At 39.7% G+C, this 19817-nt stretch overlaps 1 protein-coding gene and 1 long non-coding RNA gene across 3 annotated transcripts in view; one reads left to right on the top strand and one right to left on the bottom strand.

Annotated features, from left to right (window-relative positions):
• Window positions 1-635: 635 nt before the first annotated feature.
• Window positions 636-1581, bottom strand: LOC136374716 (uncharacterized). 2 transcript variants are annotated; one of them, XR_010745963.1, is made up of 2 exons: window positions 1495-1581; window positions 636-948 (listed from the first exon to the last, which is right to left on the bottom strand). It is a non-coding gene; the product is annotated as an uncharacterized lncRNA (long non-coding RNA). The 2 variants fall into 2 exon arrangements; XR_010745964.1 differs by lacking the exon at window positions 1495-1581 and adding an exon at window positions 1285-1395.
• Window positions 1582-1664: 83 nt separating this feature from the next.
• TRAPPC10 (trafficking protein particle complex subunit 10) overlaps window positions 1665-19817 on the top strand; it is a 38163-nt gene continuing 20010 nt past the window's right edge. Inside the window, exons 1-8 of the mRNA XM_066314097.1 lie at window positions 1665-1857; window positions 11229-11310; window positions 11986-12121; window positions 13188-13384; window positions 14753-14948; window positions 16132-16243; window positions 17224-17471; window positions 19268-19414. Coding sequence (XP_066170194.1) covers window positions 1779-1857; window positions 11229-11310; window positions 11986-12121; window positions 13188-13384; window positions 14753-14948; window positions 16132-16243; window positions 17224-17471; window positions 19268-19414 — 1197 coding nt within the window. The 5' untranslated portion in view covers window positions 1665-1778. The remainder of the gene's footprint in view (window positions 1858-11228; window positions 11311-11985; window positions 12122-13187; window positions 13385-14752; window positions 14949-16131; window positions 16244-17223; window positions 17472-19267; window positions 19415-19817) is intronic.

The raw sequence follows: 19817 nt of genomic DNA, 5'->3' as shown, positions 1-19817 counted from the left end.
AAAATAAAATTGTACCATGATCTATCTTGACTCTCAGAGCACTAAAAAGTGTTCGTGTTCAGCTGCTCACCTAAACCTGAAAATCAGGCAAAACATTTTATTGTGCTATATAAGATTCTTAAAGACTGACTGTGCTAAGGAAACAAGCTTTGTTACAACCAAGGTGAAAGCAAATTTCTGTGCAAATGTTGGGGAAAATATTCAAATACGTAACAACCAGTAAGCCCCACAGTAAAATGGTAGAGATGAAACTGGGAGTATTCAGCAGTAATAAGGGACATAATATGTTAAAAGAATGTTGTAATTATTTTTGATTCAGCATTATAAGTCCAGAAAAGAGTTAAGGTTTTACTGAAAGAAAATTCTAAACAAATTGACTTCTGTAAATATTTGAACACCCAAACCACCTGAACACAATGTCACTGTGCAATAACGAGTTATGATTAATTCACAGTTTACTTAACAGTCCTACCTGAGGTCACATTTGGCTTTACACATATATAGTGTTTTCCATTTTTTTACCCCTTATGGTAGGCTACTTTCAACATGCCCTTCAAGATCTTACTTTTATTTGAGACAGTAAGTGCAAACCCTCTAAGTTTAGAATTCTTGATTCTGAAGAAACTGCAGATGACCAAGGTGAACAGTAGATTTATTTAAAAGAAAGGAACAGCATCTCAGTCTAAAGTAAAACAAAGGGTCAATTTTATGGATCCAATACCACTAATCAGACCCAACAGAAGTGTAATGGGGTGTTATTATCTTTATGCATTTAAAACCCTGCATTATAAACCATTAAACTTCAAGGGCCACATTCACTCATATATTTGAAGTCAGTGGAAAATATGATCCCTAATGCACTTACTCCCACCGAACTAGCCGGGAATTGCCATGGGAATGACACATCGAGCAGCTGCCCATGTAGTCCATCAAAGCCTCACAGAAGTCCTGCAACAGATTTAAATGAGATTCATTTTAATAAAGAGCATCTCTTTTATGAGGGGAGCCTGAGGGAGCAGGGGCTGTTGAGTCTAGAGAAGGCTGGGAAGGGATCTCATCCATACATAGAAATATTTTCCAAGAGAAAAGGTGGTGCTTGGACTCGTCAGGAGTGTCCATTGACAGCACAAGGAACAACGGGCATAAACTAAACCACGAGAAATTCCACCCCTACACAAGGAAGAAAGAAGTCCCTCCATTCTTTCCACCGCGGCGGGCAGAGCTCTGGGTCAGCTGCCCGGGGAGGCTGTGGAGTCTCCCTGTCCGGAGACATTCCAGACCCACCTGGAGGCGTCCCCGTGTCCCCCGCTCGGGGTGACCTTGCCCGGGCACGGGGATGGACTGAGCCATCTCCAGAGGTCACTCCAAGCCCGGCCATTCCGCGATCGGCCCCGTTCAGGCCGGCCCGGGGGGCTCCCACCCTCCCTCGCCTCGGCCCGTCCCTCAGAGGCCTCCCGGGCCCCCGCCCCATCCCGGGCCGCGCTTCCCGCTCACCGCCCGCCGCATCGCGCCTTTCCCGGGCTCCCCGGCGGCGGCGCTCCCCGGAAGCGGTAATGCCTGCCCGCTGATCCAGGAAGCGGATGAGCGTCTCCCGCCCGCCTTCCCCTCCGGAGCGGCGCTGCGGGGACGCGGGGAAGGGGGTGGGGGGAGGCGGGGGGGGGGACGGCAGCGGCAGCAGCATCCCCGGCCCGGCTCGGCCCGGCCCGGCCCGGCCCCGCGGCCGCGTTTCCATGGCGCCGGGCGGGCGGGGGAGCCGGGGCTGACGACCCCGCCCGCTCATGGACCCCGCCGAGGAGGAGGAGGGCAGGGAGAAGCCCCCCGTGATCTACACCATGGAGAACAAGCCCATCGTGACCTGTGAGTGCTGTCGGGGCCGGTGTTTCCCGAGGGGCCGGCGACAGGCAGCGGAGGGGGGCTGGTTTTGGGGGGTTCCCGCAGCTCCGGGTGGGGACAGGGCGAAGGGGATCTGCCCGCAAAGGGGATCTGATGGCGGGGTTTGCCTCTTCGCTGCTTCCCCTCCTTTTCTCTCGGCAGTGGGCAAACTTGGGGTTGTTTCTGTAGTAAATAACGAGCCGAATGCCGTGCTCGTAGGTGCTCAGGGGAGGAAGGTAAAATACGGGAATAAATGGTGAGCCCCAAACTTCCTGCCAGCGGGCTTTGTGTGGCTTTGCTGGTGCCAGGAGAAGTTGCGAGCCCGCATCGTCTGCGGCGACCCCAGCGATGCGTTCCCAGTGACATGATAATTCCATCCTGAACTGCTGTGCTTTGCTTCCATCCCTGAGACGGTTTCCAAACGGGATCCCGTGCTTCCAGCGATAGATTAGTTCTTTCGGGTGTCAGAGACAGGCAGGTGGCCTGATGTAAAACGTGAGCCCCAATGCTGTTACAGGTACAGAGAGATGCACTCAAAGTTCACTTAAACACGTGGACTAGGCTGGGCATTAGGAAGCATTTCTTTAAAGGGAGAGGGGTCAAGCACTGGAAGAGGCTCCTTAGAGAGGTGTCTGAGTCTGTCCCAAGTCTGTCAGTGTCTGTGAGATATTTGGACAGTGCCCTTCACATGTTGTAAGTTTTGGTCTGCCCTAAAGTGCTCATGTAGTTGGACCAGATGATGCTGGTGGGTTCATTCCAACTGGAAAAGTCTTTTTCATTCTAACTACATCCATAATGCTGTTAATAAAAAGGTAAAGTGAATGAGGTCAGCATAGAGAATTCTGCTTTTTCTTTGTTAACAAAAGGTAGCCAGTGGCTGGTCTAAGTCAGAAGTATCTCTACTGATGATGTAACAAAATACATATTTGCACTTTATCACTAGAACACTGGGAATGCTTTATGTGCCTGTGAAACAGAAACTTGTTTCACAGTTCTGTGTTGTCTTGGAGTAAGCATTTATTGGTGATTAAGGTCTTAGACCTTACTTAGAAAAAGTATCCAGCTGTAACCTTGTAGCTGCATAATTGTGGAACTCTGTGTGTATATATTTTCTCCAGACTATTTTATAAACGTGCTTTTTTTCTGTCTTAAACTTTTTTCCTTTCTTTGAATGCAGTTCATAAGCTGAACAAGATCTTCTCTACTCACCTATTTCAAGAATTTTGAAACCCATTTCGCTTCAGATTTAAAGTCAGAGAAATGTGCAGATCAGGAACATCTGGAGTATATAGTGTTTATATATATATAAACATATATATATATGTTACAAATATATAATATATTTATATATATATATTTTCTGGTGTTAATGCTACTGTTCAGGCTGTGGGGGCTTACTTTTTAGATTTTTTGGCTTTATGTGCATTCAGAATTGGAGAGTCTCCATGTGTGTGGTGAGGGGGCTTGGTGGTGCAAGTCAGTCTTCACTGTTCCTTTATGGTTTGAATAAGTAACATTTTAGTCCTTAAACCAAACACTTTAGTTGAAGTACAGAGAGTTTTACCTTGGGATAAAACCTTGGGGTTTTGTTAGTAGGTGCTGAAAAGAACTCTGGTCTCTTTGTACAAGGAAAATTTCAAAACTCCAAATATGAAATTTAACCAGATTTCAGTCAAAATAGTTTTCTGACTGAAAACAATATTAATTTTGTGTGGTGAGTGAGCATGCATTATGATTGTGAAGTGTTTTGTTCTTATCCTCATCCAGTATGGTAGCAGCAGACTTACAAATGAGAAAAGAGGTGAATGTTACATGTCATTTGTGTGCCTCACTCCTGGACCAAAGGAATAATTTCTAGTGCTCTGGCCAAGCACAGCAGAAGCATCTTTACTGGTATGGACTAGAATGGCTTGGTCTGAGACAGCCTAATTCAGGAGTTAAAGTTAATTCAGCAAAAGTGCTCAGAGATTACCTCTCTAGTGAATGTAGTAAGGGTGACTTGCTGCATTTCAAACCAAAACATTTGATTTCAGTGAGGAATTTTCAAATTCCTTCAATGGGGAACGCATTTTACTGTAGCTGCTTTGGTTTCCTTTCCTCTCTGTTCAGAGAAGTGAAGTATTTAGAGACTGTAATGTTTCAAATGAGTGTATTCACCAATAATGACTAACTTGAAGGAAAGCTTCTCTAAGCATTATATTGCCAGAGATTTACAGAGAGGTGAGCCTTGGCCTTCCAGGGAAAGGATTGACTTGGTGTTGGTTTGTTGCAAAACACATTCAAAGTATTAGAAACTGCTCAACAAACACAGGGAGTTTATCTTTTGTCTGTGGTTCCACTTTCAGGCAGTTGGAGTTGTCTGGGATAAGTGTCCCACCCAGGAGGTGCATGTGGGGGAAAACCAGACCTGTGAGGTGATGGCTGGGTTCTGATTATATGAAGCAAGAGAGAAGGTTAAGTGAGGGTGCTTTTCAGAACATATGTATTTCCTTTTGCTACAAGGTTTTGATCAATCTCTGTTAGGTAAACTTCTGCTTCATTAAATAAGTCCTGTTAACTCCTAGGGTTTGTTCTTAATAAGAGAGAACTGAAGAGAGAGTTTTGTTCTTAGTGAAACTTCTTTTCAACGCCGTGTGTACCAGACTTGTTTTGTAAACTGATGTTTTTACCTAGTTGAAATAAATTTGACGGTGCTCTGGAAGGAATGCTTCTTTGGTAAAGAGAGTTGTGCTTTCAAATCTGTGATTTAATCTGGATTGTAGCAGTAGTTATTTGCTATATTGGCACTACTCTGAATCCAGCACTCTGTGTCCAGGCTTTGGCCTGTGGAAAAAAATGGCAGGTTCCATGTGTCTTAGACATCTGATGCTAGTTGCAAATGCAGTTTTTGTCAGTACTTTGTTCATGTTAGTGCCATAACTGGATTATTTTGCCCTCAGAAGCTGTGCATAGGTGAATTAGCCTTGTTTTTATTGTGTTTGCATCACTGGAAACACTTGTAGTTTCAGTAGAGTTTTTAGATTCGTAGAATTTGGCAAGGCATGGGAGACTCTTTCTCTAGGCATAAAGACAACAATATTTTCCAAGTGTGGGAAAAGCAGTATATGGACAGAAAGTTGCTGTTCTTTTATGCATTTTCCCTTTTCACAGTATGGCAGCACCCCTGAGTGTTAAATCACTCTTGTCAGGTAGGACTGAGTGCCATGATGACTCAATTCCAAATTAATTTGAGCCATATTTTTTACACTGGCAGTCTTACTAGATTGCAAAGCCACTGGGGAGTTTCACTGTCCAGCTGTGGTTCTGCTCTCTCTGGCACCTTACTTTGAGACCTCTCAGCTCAAGTTTGTAGCAATTTGTCTGCATTGCTGCCAGACCTGGTAAGCTTACAAAGTGTTTTGAGTCATCTTACAGCTTTCTCACTGCTGTAGAAGGATTATATATAGCATCATTAATTTTTTTTTTGTTTTTTGTAGAGGCAAGTTGAGTGTCTGCACTGAGCATCTTGAACTTTAGTAGTTTCTGTACAATGTTGACTTTACAAAATCTCTAAACCAGTCCAGATTGCTTTCCTAGGAAAGCCAAACAATGTTGTTTCTTTCTCAGGAATCCTCTTTGAAACTTTGAGAAAGTCTTTGGCTCTTAAATATAATGTTGTTGCACATATATATTAGCCAAAGAGCTCATCCTTATGTAGCTGATTTGCAGTTAAATTATTATCTCTATCCATATGAAGAGGAGGCTGAAGACTAAAGGCAATTCTGCTAAACAAAGTAATTAATAGGTTTTTCAGAGCTTTCCTAACAAGCTGTTCTTGTGTAATTATCTTCATGCAGTTGTGGAATATTCCATTATTAGCTTGTAGTATCTGTTTATGTTGTCTACTGTCTGTTTATATTGTGTGTTTGCATGTTTGCTCTCACTGTCGATAATCTGCTTTAGCACAATGGACTTTATATATAATCTTTGGAGAGAATGGTATACATCATTTTCATCTGGTGCATGTTCAGAATGTGCTGTGATACAGCAATAAAAAACCATCAGCAAAAGCTTTGTAGGCCCAAGAATAGAAAATGTTTGCACTTATCCACAGCAGGAACAGAAAGGTTGATAAATGTAAGGGGTGTGGAGGGAAAGGGAAGAATTTTGCATCTTTTTGTGGTGAAAATAAATACTTGAAGTTAAGAATATTGCTCTGGGACTAGAGGAGCTTGATTCAAAAGTTCTTCTGTTGCTAGTAGATGTAATAAAAAAAATGTGCCAGCAAGAAGTCAGATGTAGCCCAAGTGATTAGAATGATTTGCTGCTAGTGAGACCATTTAACAACCATATCCTATAATTGCATTTTCTCTGTTCTCAACCAGAACTCCTGCATTGTAAGTCATCACTGTTGTGTAGTTGATACACTATTCTGTGGTTAAATATTTGATTACATATGCCATGAGAAGAAGTGGCATATTCTTGTTAGTGTTAATCCATTTTATAGATTTAGAAGGGCAGCAGTAAAGTTTGGTTAGAAGAATTTTCTTCTAGTGAATCAGTTATAGTATTTATACAGCAATTTAGCTGTGTTGTGTTTTGATTTTTAGACCTCTTTTGAATATGAATTTGAGTTGGGAGAGAGGAGGACCTTTAAAAGATGTAAATATAAAAAAAAAAAAAAAACCTCACCCAAACTTCAGGTAGATCCACTTTTTTACTAGTGGAAAAATAAGTGGGGTCAGAAAGGTTTGCTGTGAGTGATACTTGGGGATAAAACCCAAACAAAACTACACCGAAGTGCAGTCTTGGCTCTGTGTTCTTTTAAAGGTATTCAAAGCCTTTTATCTCAGTTGACTGGGCTTGTCATTGGTATCAAAGGAAAATATTTGTCTTCTTTAGTCATCTGACCTCAGGAGTTTTTGTTTTAAACTGCCTGTGTAGATAGTGGGTTAGGGTAATTTCCTCTAGAGGAAAAAAAAAAACCACTGTGGTGTATTTAGATGCTATAGTGACAAAGCCTCTGAGCACCTAAGACGTTTGGAAACTGTTAGGAAAAATAGATTATTGGGGATTTAGGTGGTTTTAGGCAGGCATGAACCTAAAGAATGTCAGTATTTTATGGTTCTTTGGTATTGGACAGCTGCTACAAAGGGCATGTTCCCTTTGGAAGTCCTGGTTGGGTGGTCATTCTGGTTTTCATTGTTCCTGTACAAATTTAGAGTGGAACAAGTGTCCTAGATAGGGGAAGAGAGGGAAGGGAGGAAGGCTGCACTGATTTGATCTACCAAAATGTCAGGAAGAAGGACAAGGAGGAAAGACTCACAGAACTCTTTGAATTGGAAGACTTTAAAGATCATCCAGTTCCAAACCCCTGCCATGGACAGGGGCACATTGCACTCTCCCAGGTTGTTCCAAGCCCCACCCAACCTGACCTTGAACTCTTCCAGGGATGAGGCAGCCACAGCTTCCCTGGGCAACCTCAGCAGGGCCTCACCACCCTCACAGGGAAGAATTTCTTCCTGATGTCTAAATCTACCCCCTTTCAGCTTAAAGCCATTGCCCCTTGTTCTGTCACTCCAGGCCCTTGTACTAAGTCTATCTGCAGCTCTCTTGGAGCAACTGTAGGCACTGGAAGGGGCTCTAAGGTCTCTTCTCCAGGCTGGACAACCTCAGCTCTCAGCCTCTCTCCATGGCAGAGGTGCCCCAGCACTCTGAGCATCTTTGTGTCCCTGTTCTGGTTCCATTCCAGCTGGTTGATGCCCTTCTCATGTTGGGGACCCCAGGGCTGGAGGCAGCTCTGCAGGTGGGGTCTCACCTGAGTGGGGCAGAGGGGCAGAATCCCCCGTGTCCTGCTGATCACAGTGCTTTGGATGCAGCCCAGGACACGTCTGGCTTTAGGGGCTCTGAGGACACACATGGCCTGGCCACATTGAGCTCCTCCTCAACCAACACCCCCAGTTCCTTCTCCTCAGGGCTCCCCTGGGTCCAATCTCCACCCACAGCATGTGAAGTGTTTAGATAAGTGGCAAAGGCCCTGCCTTTTGAACTTTGTCATGTGGAAAGAAAGGAAACAGGTGCTTTGTTGTTCTCTTTCTCCTGCGGTATTCCTTTTTAATGTATATCACTTGAACATTACTGCTTTCAGTTATTGTGTGTTATCACTTCAGGTGCAGAAGCACCCTGTACTTGGTGTGGTATCACTGAAAGAGTTATTGTATTCTTTCTGTATTTATGGGGTGTCTGTTGATATCCAGATGGGGAATAGAATAATTCAGACATACGTGGTTTAAAAGCTGAGGTAGGTGCTCCAAGAGGTTATCAGACTCTAGTGTCACTCCCTAGTTATCATCTCTGTGGGATATTTAGGTGTTATTTGCCTGTAGGTTCTGAAAGATGAAAACCCTTCTCTAGAAGGCTTTTTGATTTTAATTATGATAGGATTTCAGGATTACTTTTCCTTGCCATATATGCACATCCTTCCTTTTCAGCGTGTCTGATAATCATTTACACTCTGGCCCCATTACTGCCAGCCACAGAATGGTACTGACAGCTATAGAATGGTTTGGGTTGGGTCTTAATGTTGAGATCAATCCACTGAAATGAATTTGCTGTGATATGGTTGAGTCATCATTTTTATTTATTTTTTTTTTTTTTTTTTTTTTTTTTTCTTTTTTTTTTTTTTTTCTTTTTCCAAAACACCTCAAGCAAAACAACCTCCTCACCAACTCGCAAAAAAATGACAAAAAATCCTACAACAAAATCTTTGAAGCAATTCTCAGGCTTTCATGCAGACTTTTTGGGGTTTGCTCTAAGTTTGAGTTCCAGGGTTACTTGAGGTTTTAGAATGTTTCATTCTAAATTCATAGAATTCAGTCAGATACGAGCAAAAATTCCTGTAGTGGTGGTGTTTGTATTTTCTCCTTCATTTCTTCTTTATTTTCTGTTTGATTTTTTTTTTAAAATATTTTGGAATGTAGATCATAGATACACCAACTACTGAGGCATCAGAGAAGAGAATGAGACTTCTGCCATGCTTGAGGTCTCTCGAGTCGTAGGAATCTTGCTCAACACTCCAAAAATAGTGATCTTTTGGTACTTTCTGTTCTTTGTGCAGGTCATACTCTTGTCTACTTGCTGTGAGGTGCTCCTCTCCTTCCCTGCAGCTCAGTCACACCCAGTTCACAATTTCTTGTTCATCTTAGTCTGACAACTCTTGCAGTTCCTTGCTATACTTACTGGTCTCAGTGTTGGTCCCGTGTCAGTGCTGTTTTGGTGTTGCCTGCAGATAACTTCACTTTTCGTGTTCCTGGCTTGATCAGCTCAAACATGCTGATTACAGCAGATACAGCGTCCAGTTGAGCAGAACATGAAATGTTGCAGCCCTTTGGGTGTTGGAAATACGTGGTAGAAGCTTTGGTCTGTGTTCAAAGACAGCCAATGTGTTTCACATTGAAGGTCTGTTCTCATGTTTCTTCTAATCCTACAGGGCTGTGTTGCCTTGATCATAAAGCACATTCTTGTGTGTATTTGATATGCCCTCAAAACCAATGCAGGGGGAAAGCTGACTGGTTTTAAAATGAACATACCCGTTTTAAGCTGATAATGTGATGTGTCTGTCTGGAATAGCAGGGTGCTTACACATTATCCTTTAGCTCCTCTGTATTCAATAGTAGTTCTTTTTACTTAAGATGTTGAATTCTGGAATATTTTTGTGGCATACATTGAAATTTTAGGTGCAGTGTAGAAAAAATACTTTGCTATGCTCCAAGAGATAAAATATGTGGCTTGTTCTTTCCAGCAGACTTTGAGCTCACAGGCTTTCATTTTGATGTGGTCATCGTGCTGCTGCTAAGTCACTAAGCCATGTTTCACTCTCTGTGGGCAGTAATGAGTTGCAAATCAATAGCTTGGCTCACAGAAGTGTAACTGGTATAAAATAGCATTAAAAATATGACTAACACTTGTTTCAGTATTCATTCAGGGCATTTGTTTGTGGTCTTAAATAGCATTTGGCATGGTACACTTAATTCAGACAGGATGAAGGTGAAGGATCAAGCGTAAAGTACTTTTCTGGAGAAACAGGGCTAAAGTACTAATTGTTTTTCTTTTTTTTTTTAGCTCTTTAATGAAATTGCTTTGTTAAACACTAGCTAATTTGGGCAGGCATCAGAAGAGCTGTTTTTGCTTGTTCTTGCACTTAATCATACTTTTAAACTTTAAAATTTTAATATACTTTATTGTGTGGTGATAGAATTGTGCTAGTGCTGGTAATCAAAATCCTACATGTGAGAATAATAATATGTATGAGAAAATTTGGGATAGGAGAGCGGACTAGAAAAGGATTTATATGATGAACCAAAGAATGCTAAAGTTCTTTGGAGGCAATGCCTGGATGTGAGATTTCGGGGGTGGAAGGGAAAAGTAAGGATGTCAGGTCCTTCTTCTGCTGCAGCTTCCACTTCCACAGGGAGGTGAGAAGATCTTCCTGTTCTGGTGTGCAGAATGACTGTGAAAAGGAAAACCACCAGGAAATAGCAAATTTGCCTATAAGGTTGTTAAAATCTTTATTAATGTCTTGTCCTTGTCATAAGCTCCTTGTACCTAAGAGAGTTTAAGAATTGTTGTTGAAAGGTTACTGGTAATGTGTTTTTTTCTTGTGATAGACACTACATTTTGTTCAGACTTGTATGTAAGTAGCTCCTGCAGTGGTGTTGTATTTAATGTAGCTGTTTGGGACCTGCACTGTGTTAACAGACCTCACGTTTCTGAAGATTTCAAGAACAGTGTGGTGGTCAGGGAGATGTTTTATATTAACAAGAGCCCCAGATAATGAGAAGAGAGGAATCATATCCAGTAAAGCACAGAACATGTGCTAAACCAAGTGTTCTCAGGGTAGGACCAGCTACAGAAGGATAGGAACCACTCTCTACCCAATCTTCTCGTTTGGGAAGTCTAAATTCTGGAGTATTTTTAAATACACTTTTTTTTTTTTTTTTTTTTTTTTTTTTTTTTTTTTTTTTAACCAATGACTCCAGCTAAGGAGCTGCTTGTTTTGTTTTTGGAGTTGGACCAGCTTTATGATACTCTCTTTGGTAAATGGATTATGTAGCTCTGCGGAAAATCACAATAGCAAGTTTGTAACAGTGTATGTATTATGTGGCTGCTTAAAAGTGTTATATTAGTTCTTGAGAGTGATTTAAAAAATCCAGTTCGGTGCTGGACTCCAGTTTCCACATAGCAGACAAAATTAAATGTTCTTAATAACAGCAGACCATTAGTACAATAGCATATTAATATATATTCTATAATTTTATATAATATATAATGTAGATTGTAATAATAAATATATCTAATATTAATGCCTTTCTTTTTAGGTGCTGGAGATCAGAATTTATTTACTTCCTTGTATCCTACACTTTCTCAGCAGCTTCCTAGAGAACCCATGGAATGGAGGAGGTAAACTTCCATTTTATTCTGTGATTCTGATTCAGTGTCTTGGGTTTTGACTTGGGTAAATGTGTATTTGTTGTGTTCTGAGGAGCTCTTACCATAAATGGAATTGAACAGAGAAACTGACTTGAAGAAATTGGAGAAATTGGATAATCAAAGTGAATGTTGTGCACTTCAGCATGATCTTTTCAACCCTTCAACTTTGCTTAAAGAAAAATGATAGTAATGCTGTGTTTCTCTTCTTGATTTTGTGGTTTGTGGCTTTGTCTTGGTGTGCTTTGATGTACTTTGGCAGCTGTGTTCTGAAAGTGATACGCTCTCTTCTCAATGAGAATATAGGTAGAACTCATATGAAATTAGATGTACTTCCCTTCAGAAAGTTTAGTATGGCACTGTTTTGTGATTGGAAGTAATATTTGGGGAATTCTCTTATTTGGTGTTTTCTACTTGTCTTGGAGATACAGAAAAGCTTTTACTGAAAGTTGAAGGGCTTTTACTTCCTGTTTTTCATAAAGGAGCTTTTATCTCATTTCAAGCAATACCCAATTTTAGTTGCCTTTATACAAACTGAGTGTAGTTTGTCGGTTTCCAGTGCCAGAGTATTTCAGTTTATTTCTCTTCCCCACAACACATGTTCATTTTTCCATTCTATCCACTAATTTCAGTTTTTAAACTCTGTAGGTCTTATGGCCGTGCTCCGAAGATGATTCACCTGGAATCCAACTTCGTTCAGTTTAAAGAGGAGCTACTACCCAAAGAGGGGAATAAAGCCCTTTTGACTTTTCCCTTCCTTCATATTTATTGGACAGAATGTTGTGTAAGTACTTGGAAAAACTCATATTTAAAAATTTGAAAAAAAAAGCTACAGAAAATAACAGACAGCACAAGCAAAAAGCCAAAACAATTAAGTCTGGGTTGCATACCTGATATCTTGCTGGAAACAAAACATAGTTTGAGCACTTCTTGCCATAAGCAGTATCTGTTTATAATGTTACTTGACACTAAGAGGGCAGCCATTTGAATAACCTGTTTTCAGTACTTTGTAACAAACCCCCCCAGGATTTTACAGTGATACTGCAGTGACACAGTGCACTTTCTTCATAACACAGAAATGTGGCCAGAGTGGTTCAGTGATGATCTGTTGGTGCACTGAAATCTAGAGATATTCCTTTTTTCCTTTAGTTCTGTCTTCTGTGTGTGTCAGGTACTGGTGGATGTCAGCAATTTAACTGGGCAAGATTTGGAATGTCTTAATCCTCTTTATCTCCAGTTCACTGCCTTTTGCCTCTGTTGTGAATTAATTATCCACTTGAAGGACACAGGTGACATCTGGTCTGTGATCAGTGAAAAAGAATCTAGAACAGCTTTAAGAACTATCTGAATTTATCTGTGTAACACAAATCCAGAAGCAAAATAATTCCAAACAATGCTTCTGCTTTTTTAAAAAATTATTTTTATGAAAAGGCTTTTAAACAGGTTGGGATTTGAGCAGTTGCAGAAGGTGCAAATATCACACTTCTGTTACTATGTGAGAATAAACCAATTCAGCTTTGTAATTTCAAACACATTTTTATTGTAAAGCTCCAGAAGGTGTAAAATAAAGAGCTAAAATGATGCTTAAAAATCTTAATTTCAGTCATCTAAAGGATGATAGTGTAACAAATACTGTATTTGCTGTTAACCAAAATACTCAAAATTAATTACATTAAAAGACCAGAATTTTACTATGCTTCACCTCACTTGATTTTTTTCAGTAAGTGAACTTACTGTCACTAATTCCATTTGATATGTCTTTCTGTTTGCCTTCTTCTGGAACAAAACTTGCCTTTTGAAATTGTTCAGCATATCTGTTTGATTTGATGATTCACCACTTCTCATCCCAGGACACGGAAGTGTACAAAACCACAGTCAAGGATGACATCACCAAGTGGCAGAACGTTCTCAAAGCTCACAGCTCAGTGGACTGGCTGATTGTGGTGGTTGAGAGTGATGCCAAGAAAAAGAACAAAACCAACATCCTTCCCCGAACCTCTATAGTAGATAAAATAAGGAATGACTTCTGTAACAAGCAAAGTGACAGGTGAGCGTTCTGGGGCTTGCAAACATTTTTATCTTTTCACCAATGTGCTGGTTTAGAAACTCAGATCCATATGCCAGATATTCTTTGCTCATTTAAAGACTTCCCTTGATGTCCAGCATTCAGACTGGTAACTCTGTAAGATCTGTGCTTTGAAGGAGGCTGGCACAAAGAATAAAGGGAGACGTTTTATTTTCAGTTCTTCCTGGGTTTGTGGCGGCCTTGAAATGTGTTTCAAATAGATTTCAAGTGTATCTTCCTGGCTAAGAGAGGTTTAAGGGGAACAGTGTGATGATAATCAGCTTTTGGACCTTCAGGGTTTTTTGTTTGCTTAGGTGCTTGCAAAAATCTTACCAGAGTTACAGGTAGTAGGAGTGAGGTGAGTAGGGAATATGAAGCCTATAGAGTTTATTTTTTGCCATTTGTACTTTCTGCTGTTCAGTTAATCACCTTCCACTCTGAGGTAATTGACATAAGGCCAGTTTCTTCAAATTTTTTTATTCTAAGGAAATAGTAATGAATATATGAAACTGTTCTTGCTTTCATTAAAGCAAAAAAAAAATAGGGTTTTCTATCCAGAAACAGTGTTTTACTTGGATGAAAGCTTTTCCTGTCTTTAGAGGGATCACTAGTTTTTTGGATGTTAATAAATTGTAATAGAAAAGCTGAGGAAGAAAGATGCCCTGAAAAAATTGATTTTTTTTGTGAATTAACGGGATCTGTTTATTTCCTGAGAAAAGCAGAAGAAGTTTTAGCACATAGGATGTGTAAAACCAGATTGAGAGACTTCAAGAATCTGATATGGATGATTATTCAAGTGAGTTAGAAAAGGCTGACTGTATGTGATTTAATAGATCCTGATTTATATTTTGTATAATCTTTACCAGGAGTAGCTATATTTGCTATTCTGCTGATTTGTATTGCTAGGCAGAATTTTATTTTCTAGGGTAGCTACACAGTTACTTATATTTAAGTAGTTGGAATAATGTATCCATTATTTGCTTCAAGGAAAAAAAAAAAAAAAAAAAAAAAAAAAAAAAAAAAAAAAAAAAAAAAAAAAAAAAAAAAGCTTTCCTGTACTCATTCTGGGTAAAACACTTAACTCCTCATAAACTATATCACATGAAAAAGTTTTTTAAAAGCTACCAAGCCCCAACCAAAAAAAACCCCAACCAAACAACTCCAACATAGCTGCCTCCAAACAAGCAAACATAACCCTCAACCTTGGTTTTTTTCCTCTGATTAATGTGGAATGAAAAACTAAATATGCTTCACTCTGAGTTTGTCAGGACAGCACAGTATTCAGCTGGGCATTTATATGTGAATGATGTGTTTTCCTCCTCAAATACATTTTTATCAATCTCTTTACAGGTGTGTGGTACTTTCTGACCCTTTGAAAGACTCTTCCCGTTCTCAGGAATCTTGGAATGCCTTCCTGACCAAACTCAGGACATTGCTTCTCATGTCCTTTACCAAAAACTTAGGCAAGTTTGAAGATGACATGAGAACTCTGAGAGAGAAAAGGACTGAGCCAGGGTGGAGCTTTTGTGAATATTTCATGGTCCAGGTAAGAGTCTCTTGATACTGAAGAAAAAACTTGAGTCCTAGTTTTAAAAATGGTGCTTTGTTGTTGTGGTTGGATTTTTGGTACTTTTAATGTTCTGATCATTCTTTGAGGGCTGAGGCAGGAATTATGGAGACTGGATTAAAAGCAGGTTTTTGGATCCTGTTTGCAGCAAGTTTGAGTTACCTTTTAATACATTTAATGCAGTAATACAGTTTCCTGCTGTTAAAAAAGCTGAATCTGTTCAGGCTTGTCAAAGTTTTATGAACCTCAATTGAGGCAAATGAATTGCATCTAAAAAGTGTTTTAGTAGCTGATCATGAATTTGGGATAAATGTCCCATTACTGTGCATACACACTCAAACCTGCAATTGGTATTTAATACGAATGCTGCTGTTTTCTTTGTTCAGTTGTTATCAGTATTTATAAAGGTGATGTTTAGAAAAGTGTCTGTTTTGAAGTAATCCAGATAGAGTGCCATGAATTCTGGTTTTTATGTATTTAGACAGTTATTTATAAATATACTTTATATATATACAGTATATATACAGTTATTTATACTGTATTTATAAATACAGTTTTGTTTTAGCTGGTTTAGAGAAAAGTAAGAACTTCTTGTTTAATAAAATCAAAGATCTTGATTCCTTTAGAATTTTCTGGTCCCTGTACAGTGCTGATCACCACTCCATTGCATCTTCATGTCTCCTTTGACTGCATGTGCTATCTTTTGCATAGGATATATCTAATTTTGAGGCCTTTTCTACATAGCAGTTTGGCTTTGGGTACAAAAAAGCCTTTTATGATGTGCTGCAATTGATTCCTTCATGGTGTAAACTGAGGGGGAATCATTAGTACTATTATGGGAGATGAATCTTTAGCATTTATTCATTTATTTCTTTAAATTCAAACTTTTCATAGATCTATGAGCAATATCTTGTAGTGAATTAGGATCTGGATGCACATCAGAATTTACTGGCAGAGCTGTATGACATAATCTCCTTTTGTGAACCTCCCTGGGTTGGGAAGAATGAAAAAAAAATGCTCCAATGGCAGGTTTTTCTATATGTGTGAAATGAAAATTAGAAAAAGTATTTCCTGGAGCACTGTGGATGGATGGGGACAAGCTGTAATACCAGTCATGAGTAATGTCAATAACATGTTCCCTCTATTGCTTGTGTGCCAAAAGGAAGAGCTGGCCTTTGTCTTTGAGATGCTGCAGCAGTTTGAGGATGCCCTGGTGCAGTATGATGAGCTGGATGCCTTGTTTTCTCAGTACGTCGTCAACTTTGGGGCTGGTGGTAAGTGCCTGAAAATGTGAAATAAATGCTGAGTGCATGAATTCCTTCACTGAGCAGCTCCTGTGCTCTGGGCAGTCACAGGGAGGCTGCACCTGGCAGTTTGTGCTCTGGTTTTGTGCTGCGTACAAAGTGTCCATTAGTTAGCAAAATTTTGTTTCTCGTCTCTGAGGCTTAGAAGCGATTTTTAATGAAAAGCTGTGTTCTGCTCTAATGGGATGATTGTTACAATCAGAGCCCTGAACTCTGAAATGACATAAGTATTGATCTGGCTGAGATACAGCTGCTGTTTTTACAGCTCACTGCTAGGTTTTTCAAGTAAAGAGCTTCCTGGAAAAGTGCATTCAGTGTTGCCTCAAATTACACAAGATGTTTGGTAATCACTGCAAAACTTAATAGAAATAGGTGCTTAATCTGCACTACAGAAGATTTAACTTCATTTTCAAGAAAAATTACTGTGCAAGAAGTATCAAATAGCTTTAAACTGTTTTAATGAGCTAAAGCACATGCTGTTATATAACAACTTTAATCAGATATGTTTTATGAATCTGGTGAAAATATAGTGCAGGAGTAATTGCAGTGAAATAGACTTGTGCTGACTGAACCTAATGCAATACCTGGAAGTGAGGGCACATCCATCCATGAATCTGAGTGAGAAATACTTAAGCAGATAAAGCTTGTTTGTTCTGAACTTCGGGTAGGCTTAATTGCTAATAAATAAATTGCAAACTGGTTGCCATTGTACTGATAACAAACACACAATTAAGACAAAATGCCTATGGGAGTTGAATTCAGTTATCTTACCTCACTGTGGAAGTTCTGATGCTTCTTCAGTTTGCTTTTTGAAGTTAAGCCATTAAAGTCATTTATCCGTGTGATAAACTCGGGAAGGACTAAGGCAGCTCACAGCCTCTGGAGGGAGGATGAAGAGGCTTTCCTAGAGAGCAGTGGTTGATTCTTGGCTATTAACTTTGTTTACTTAGATGGTGCAAACTGGCTGACGTTTTTTTGCCAGCCAGTGAGGAGCTGGAATGGTTTAATTCTGCGGAAGCCAATAGACATGGAGAAGAGGGAGCTGATTCAGAACCAAGAGGCGACGCTGCTGGACCTGCGCAGTTACCTGTTCTCCCGGCAGTGCACACTCCTAATCTTCCTGCAGAGGCCATGGGAGGTTTCCCAGAGAGCTCTGGAGCTTCTTCACAACTGTGTGCAGGAGCTCAAGCTGTTGGAAGTGAGTCAGTGTCATCTATTCCGTGATGTGAATCATTTCATCCAGGGATGATCTAACGAGACATTTCAAGTTTAGCTGTTATTGACCAGCATTCAGTAAGGACTGGCTACCTTTTGGTGCTACCAAAATGATGCTGTAATAACAATTGTGCTGCGGTTGATTCTGTCACCATGAGGATGTCTTTGGCAAGAAATTTGGAGACAGCACATCTGGGAACCAAATCTGTTTAATTAAACATGTTTTAGTCTTCACCTGGAACGTTAACTCCTCTAAACTGATAGTAATTAGTCTGCTTCTTTCATGGGTTAATTACCAATCAGTTGAACTAACTGATTTAAACATACTTTAAATCTATGGCAGTGTTGTATTGAAGGAAATAAGGCAGAGTGGTTATTCTGCTGTTCTGCAGGCTAATCCTCTGTAACAAAAAGAGGAGATTGTTTCTGAATATCACTTTGTGGCTTGCCCATGCCCTCATCCCATGGGCGCTCTGTTAGTTTTATCTGTGCCATTATAACAGCAGATGCTAACTTTTGCCTGGCTGACATTGTGGTACTAAGTTCCATCTGTTCGTCTGCATTTAAAAAGTGCAAATCTGCTTCAGATGCTTTGCTGACACCTTCATGTGTTTTCAAACTAATGTGTAATTCTCACATAGTATGATTTGTGTTTGCATTTTGTGGTGGTTTGTTGTTTTTTTAATTACTAAAATGTAGCTTTCTAGGGCTCTTCCAGGCACTTCCTACAGTTCCCCTTTTGCTGCACCCCAGGTCTGTCCTGTGTTTGAGAACTCAGTATTTGGAGTTTTCCTCTGCACTGTCTCTTATTTCTGCTGCTCCTGTCTTGCTATGGTGATCAAATGAATGCAGTATCCTGCCTGTGAGACAGTGACACTTAATTGTGCATAGCTTTTACTTATTTTTGTTGTGTTCCTTTCACTTCATGCAGGCAAACCTCTTAACATGTCTTGACACCACTGAACACACAGCAGAAATCTAAACTACTCTGTTCTGAGGGTCTTTGTACTCCTGAAAATTCTTTCAGAATTCAGATCTTTATTATTTTTCAAGTTCATTGTGCTCATACTTTGGACTTTCCTATCCCATTAGTCCTATAGTTTATTATGGATTTTAGGAATTTTATAGTCTTTCTGAAAGGAACATTTTTGCATGGGTCATAATCAGGATTTTGAAATACCATTATTATATCTATATTCCATGTCTTTAGTTATGCTCATCTTTATCTTAATTCTTGAAAATATTCTAGTATCAGACTCTTGTCTTTCTCTGTCTTTCTCTTTTTGTGTTTCTTTGTTTGTTTTCATCTCCATTTTTTAATTAATTGTCCATGACAGATGTCTTATCCTTCCATGAATAAGCTTATTTTTGTGAAGGAATCTTAATGACTAATTTGTCTTTTCCAGGTTTTTAACACTTTTTTATACTTTTCATTTAAGTCTTAGAACCAATGTCTCCTAAGGAAAGTAGTAGATTATTTACAGAAAATTTTCCTAGCTATGTTTTCCTTAAGCTGAGTTTTCAGGCTTTTGGAATTTTCCCAAGACCTATTAGTCTCCCTTTCCTTCTCTTGCATCTTGATGAATGTATCAGATCTAGTTAATATGTTTTATGAACTAATATGTATAAATTATTCAGGAGGCAGCAAGAGTTGGGCTGTGATTTATGTATTCTTAGAGTAATCTCTTCTAAGAAATTTTGCTGTGTTTTGTCAAGAAAAGTACTTTTCTCATTTGATGACAGTTTATTTCCCAGTTAATTTTATCTGTTCATCTCCAGGTCTCAGTTCCTCCTGGAGCTTTGGATTGCTGGGTGTTTCTGAGTTGCTTGGAAGTCTTACAGAGAATAGAAGGCTGCTGTGATAGGGCTCAAATAGATGCAAATGTTTCCCACACAGTTGGCCTGTGGAGCTATGCCACGGAGAAGGTGAGTGAATAATGTGTTGGGGTGCTGCTGTTACAATGTTGAAATTGAATATTTGTTTCCCTGGAACAAATTTTCTCCTTTTTGTTGTGGAATTTAATACTGGGTTCTGTGCATTGTCTTGAGTCTAGTTTAGATGAGACATCCATGTTTATATTCACTTTTTCCTCTGTCATTTGAAATCTGGGAATTAAAAGGGTTTGACCTCCTCTTTTTCTGTCCCTTGCATTTCTCATCAGTAATTTGAAAATTAATCACTAGTTTGATTAAACTCTAGAATGAGCTCAGTCCATGTTGACTGAGAGGGAGAGCATGTGAATTACAGATCCAGCAGAAAATATTCCCATATTTGGATGCATTTACCATTAAAAATAGAGATTACAGCAGTCTGTTTACACAGGTCACT

The sequence above is a fragment of the Sylvia atricapilla genome, chromosome 2 (assembly GCF_009819655.1).
Source record: "Sylvia atricapilla isolate bSylAtr1 chromosome 2, bSylAtr1.pri, whole genome shotgun sequence".
NCBI lineage: Eukaryota > Metazoa > Chordata > Aves > Passeriformes > Sylviidae > Sylvia > Sylvia atricapilla.
The sequence above is the reverse complement of the archived record's forward strand: the minus strand, read 5'-3'. Positions and strand labels throughout refer to the sequence as shown.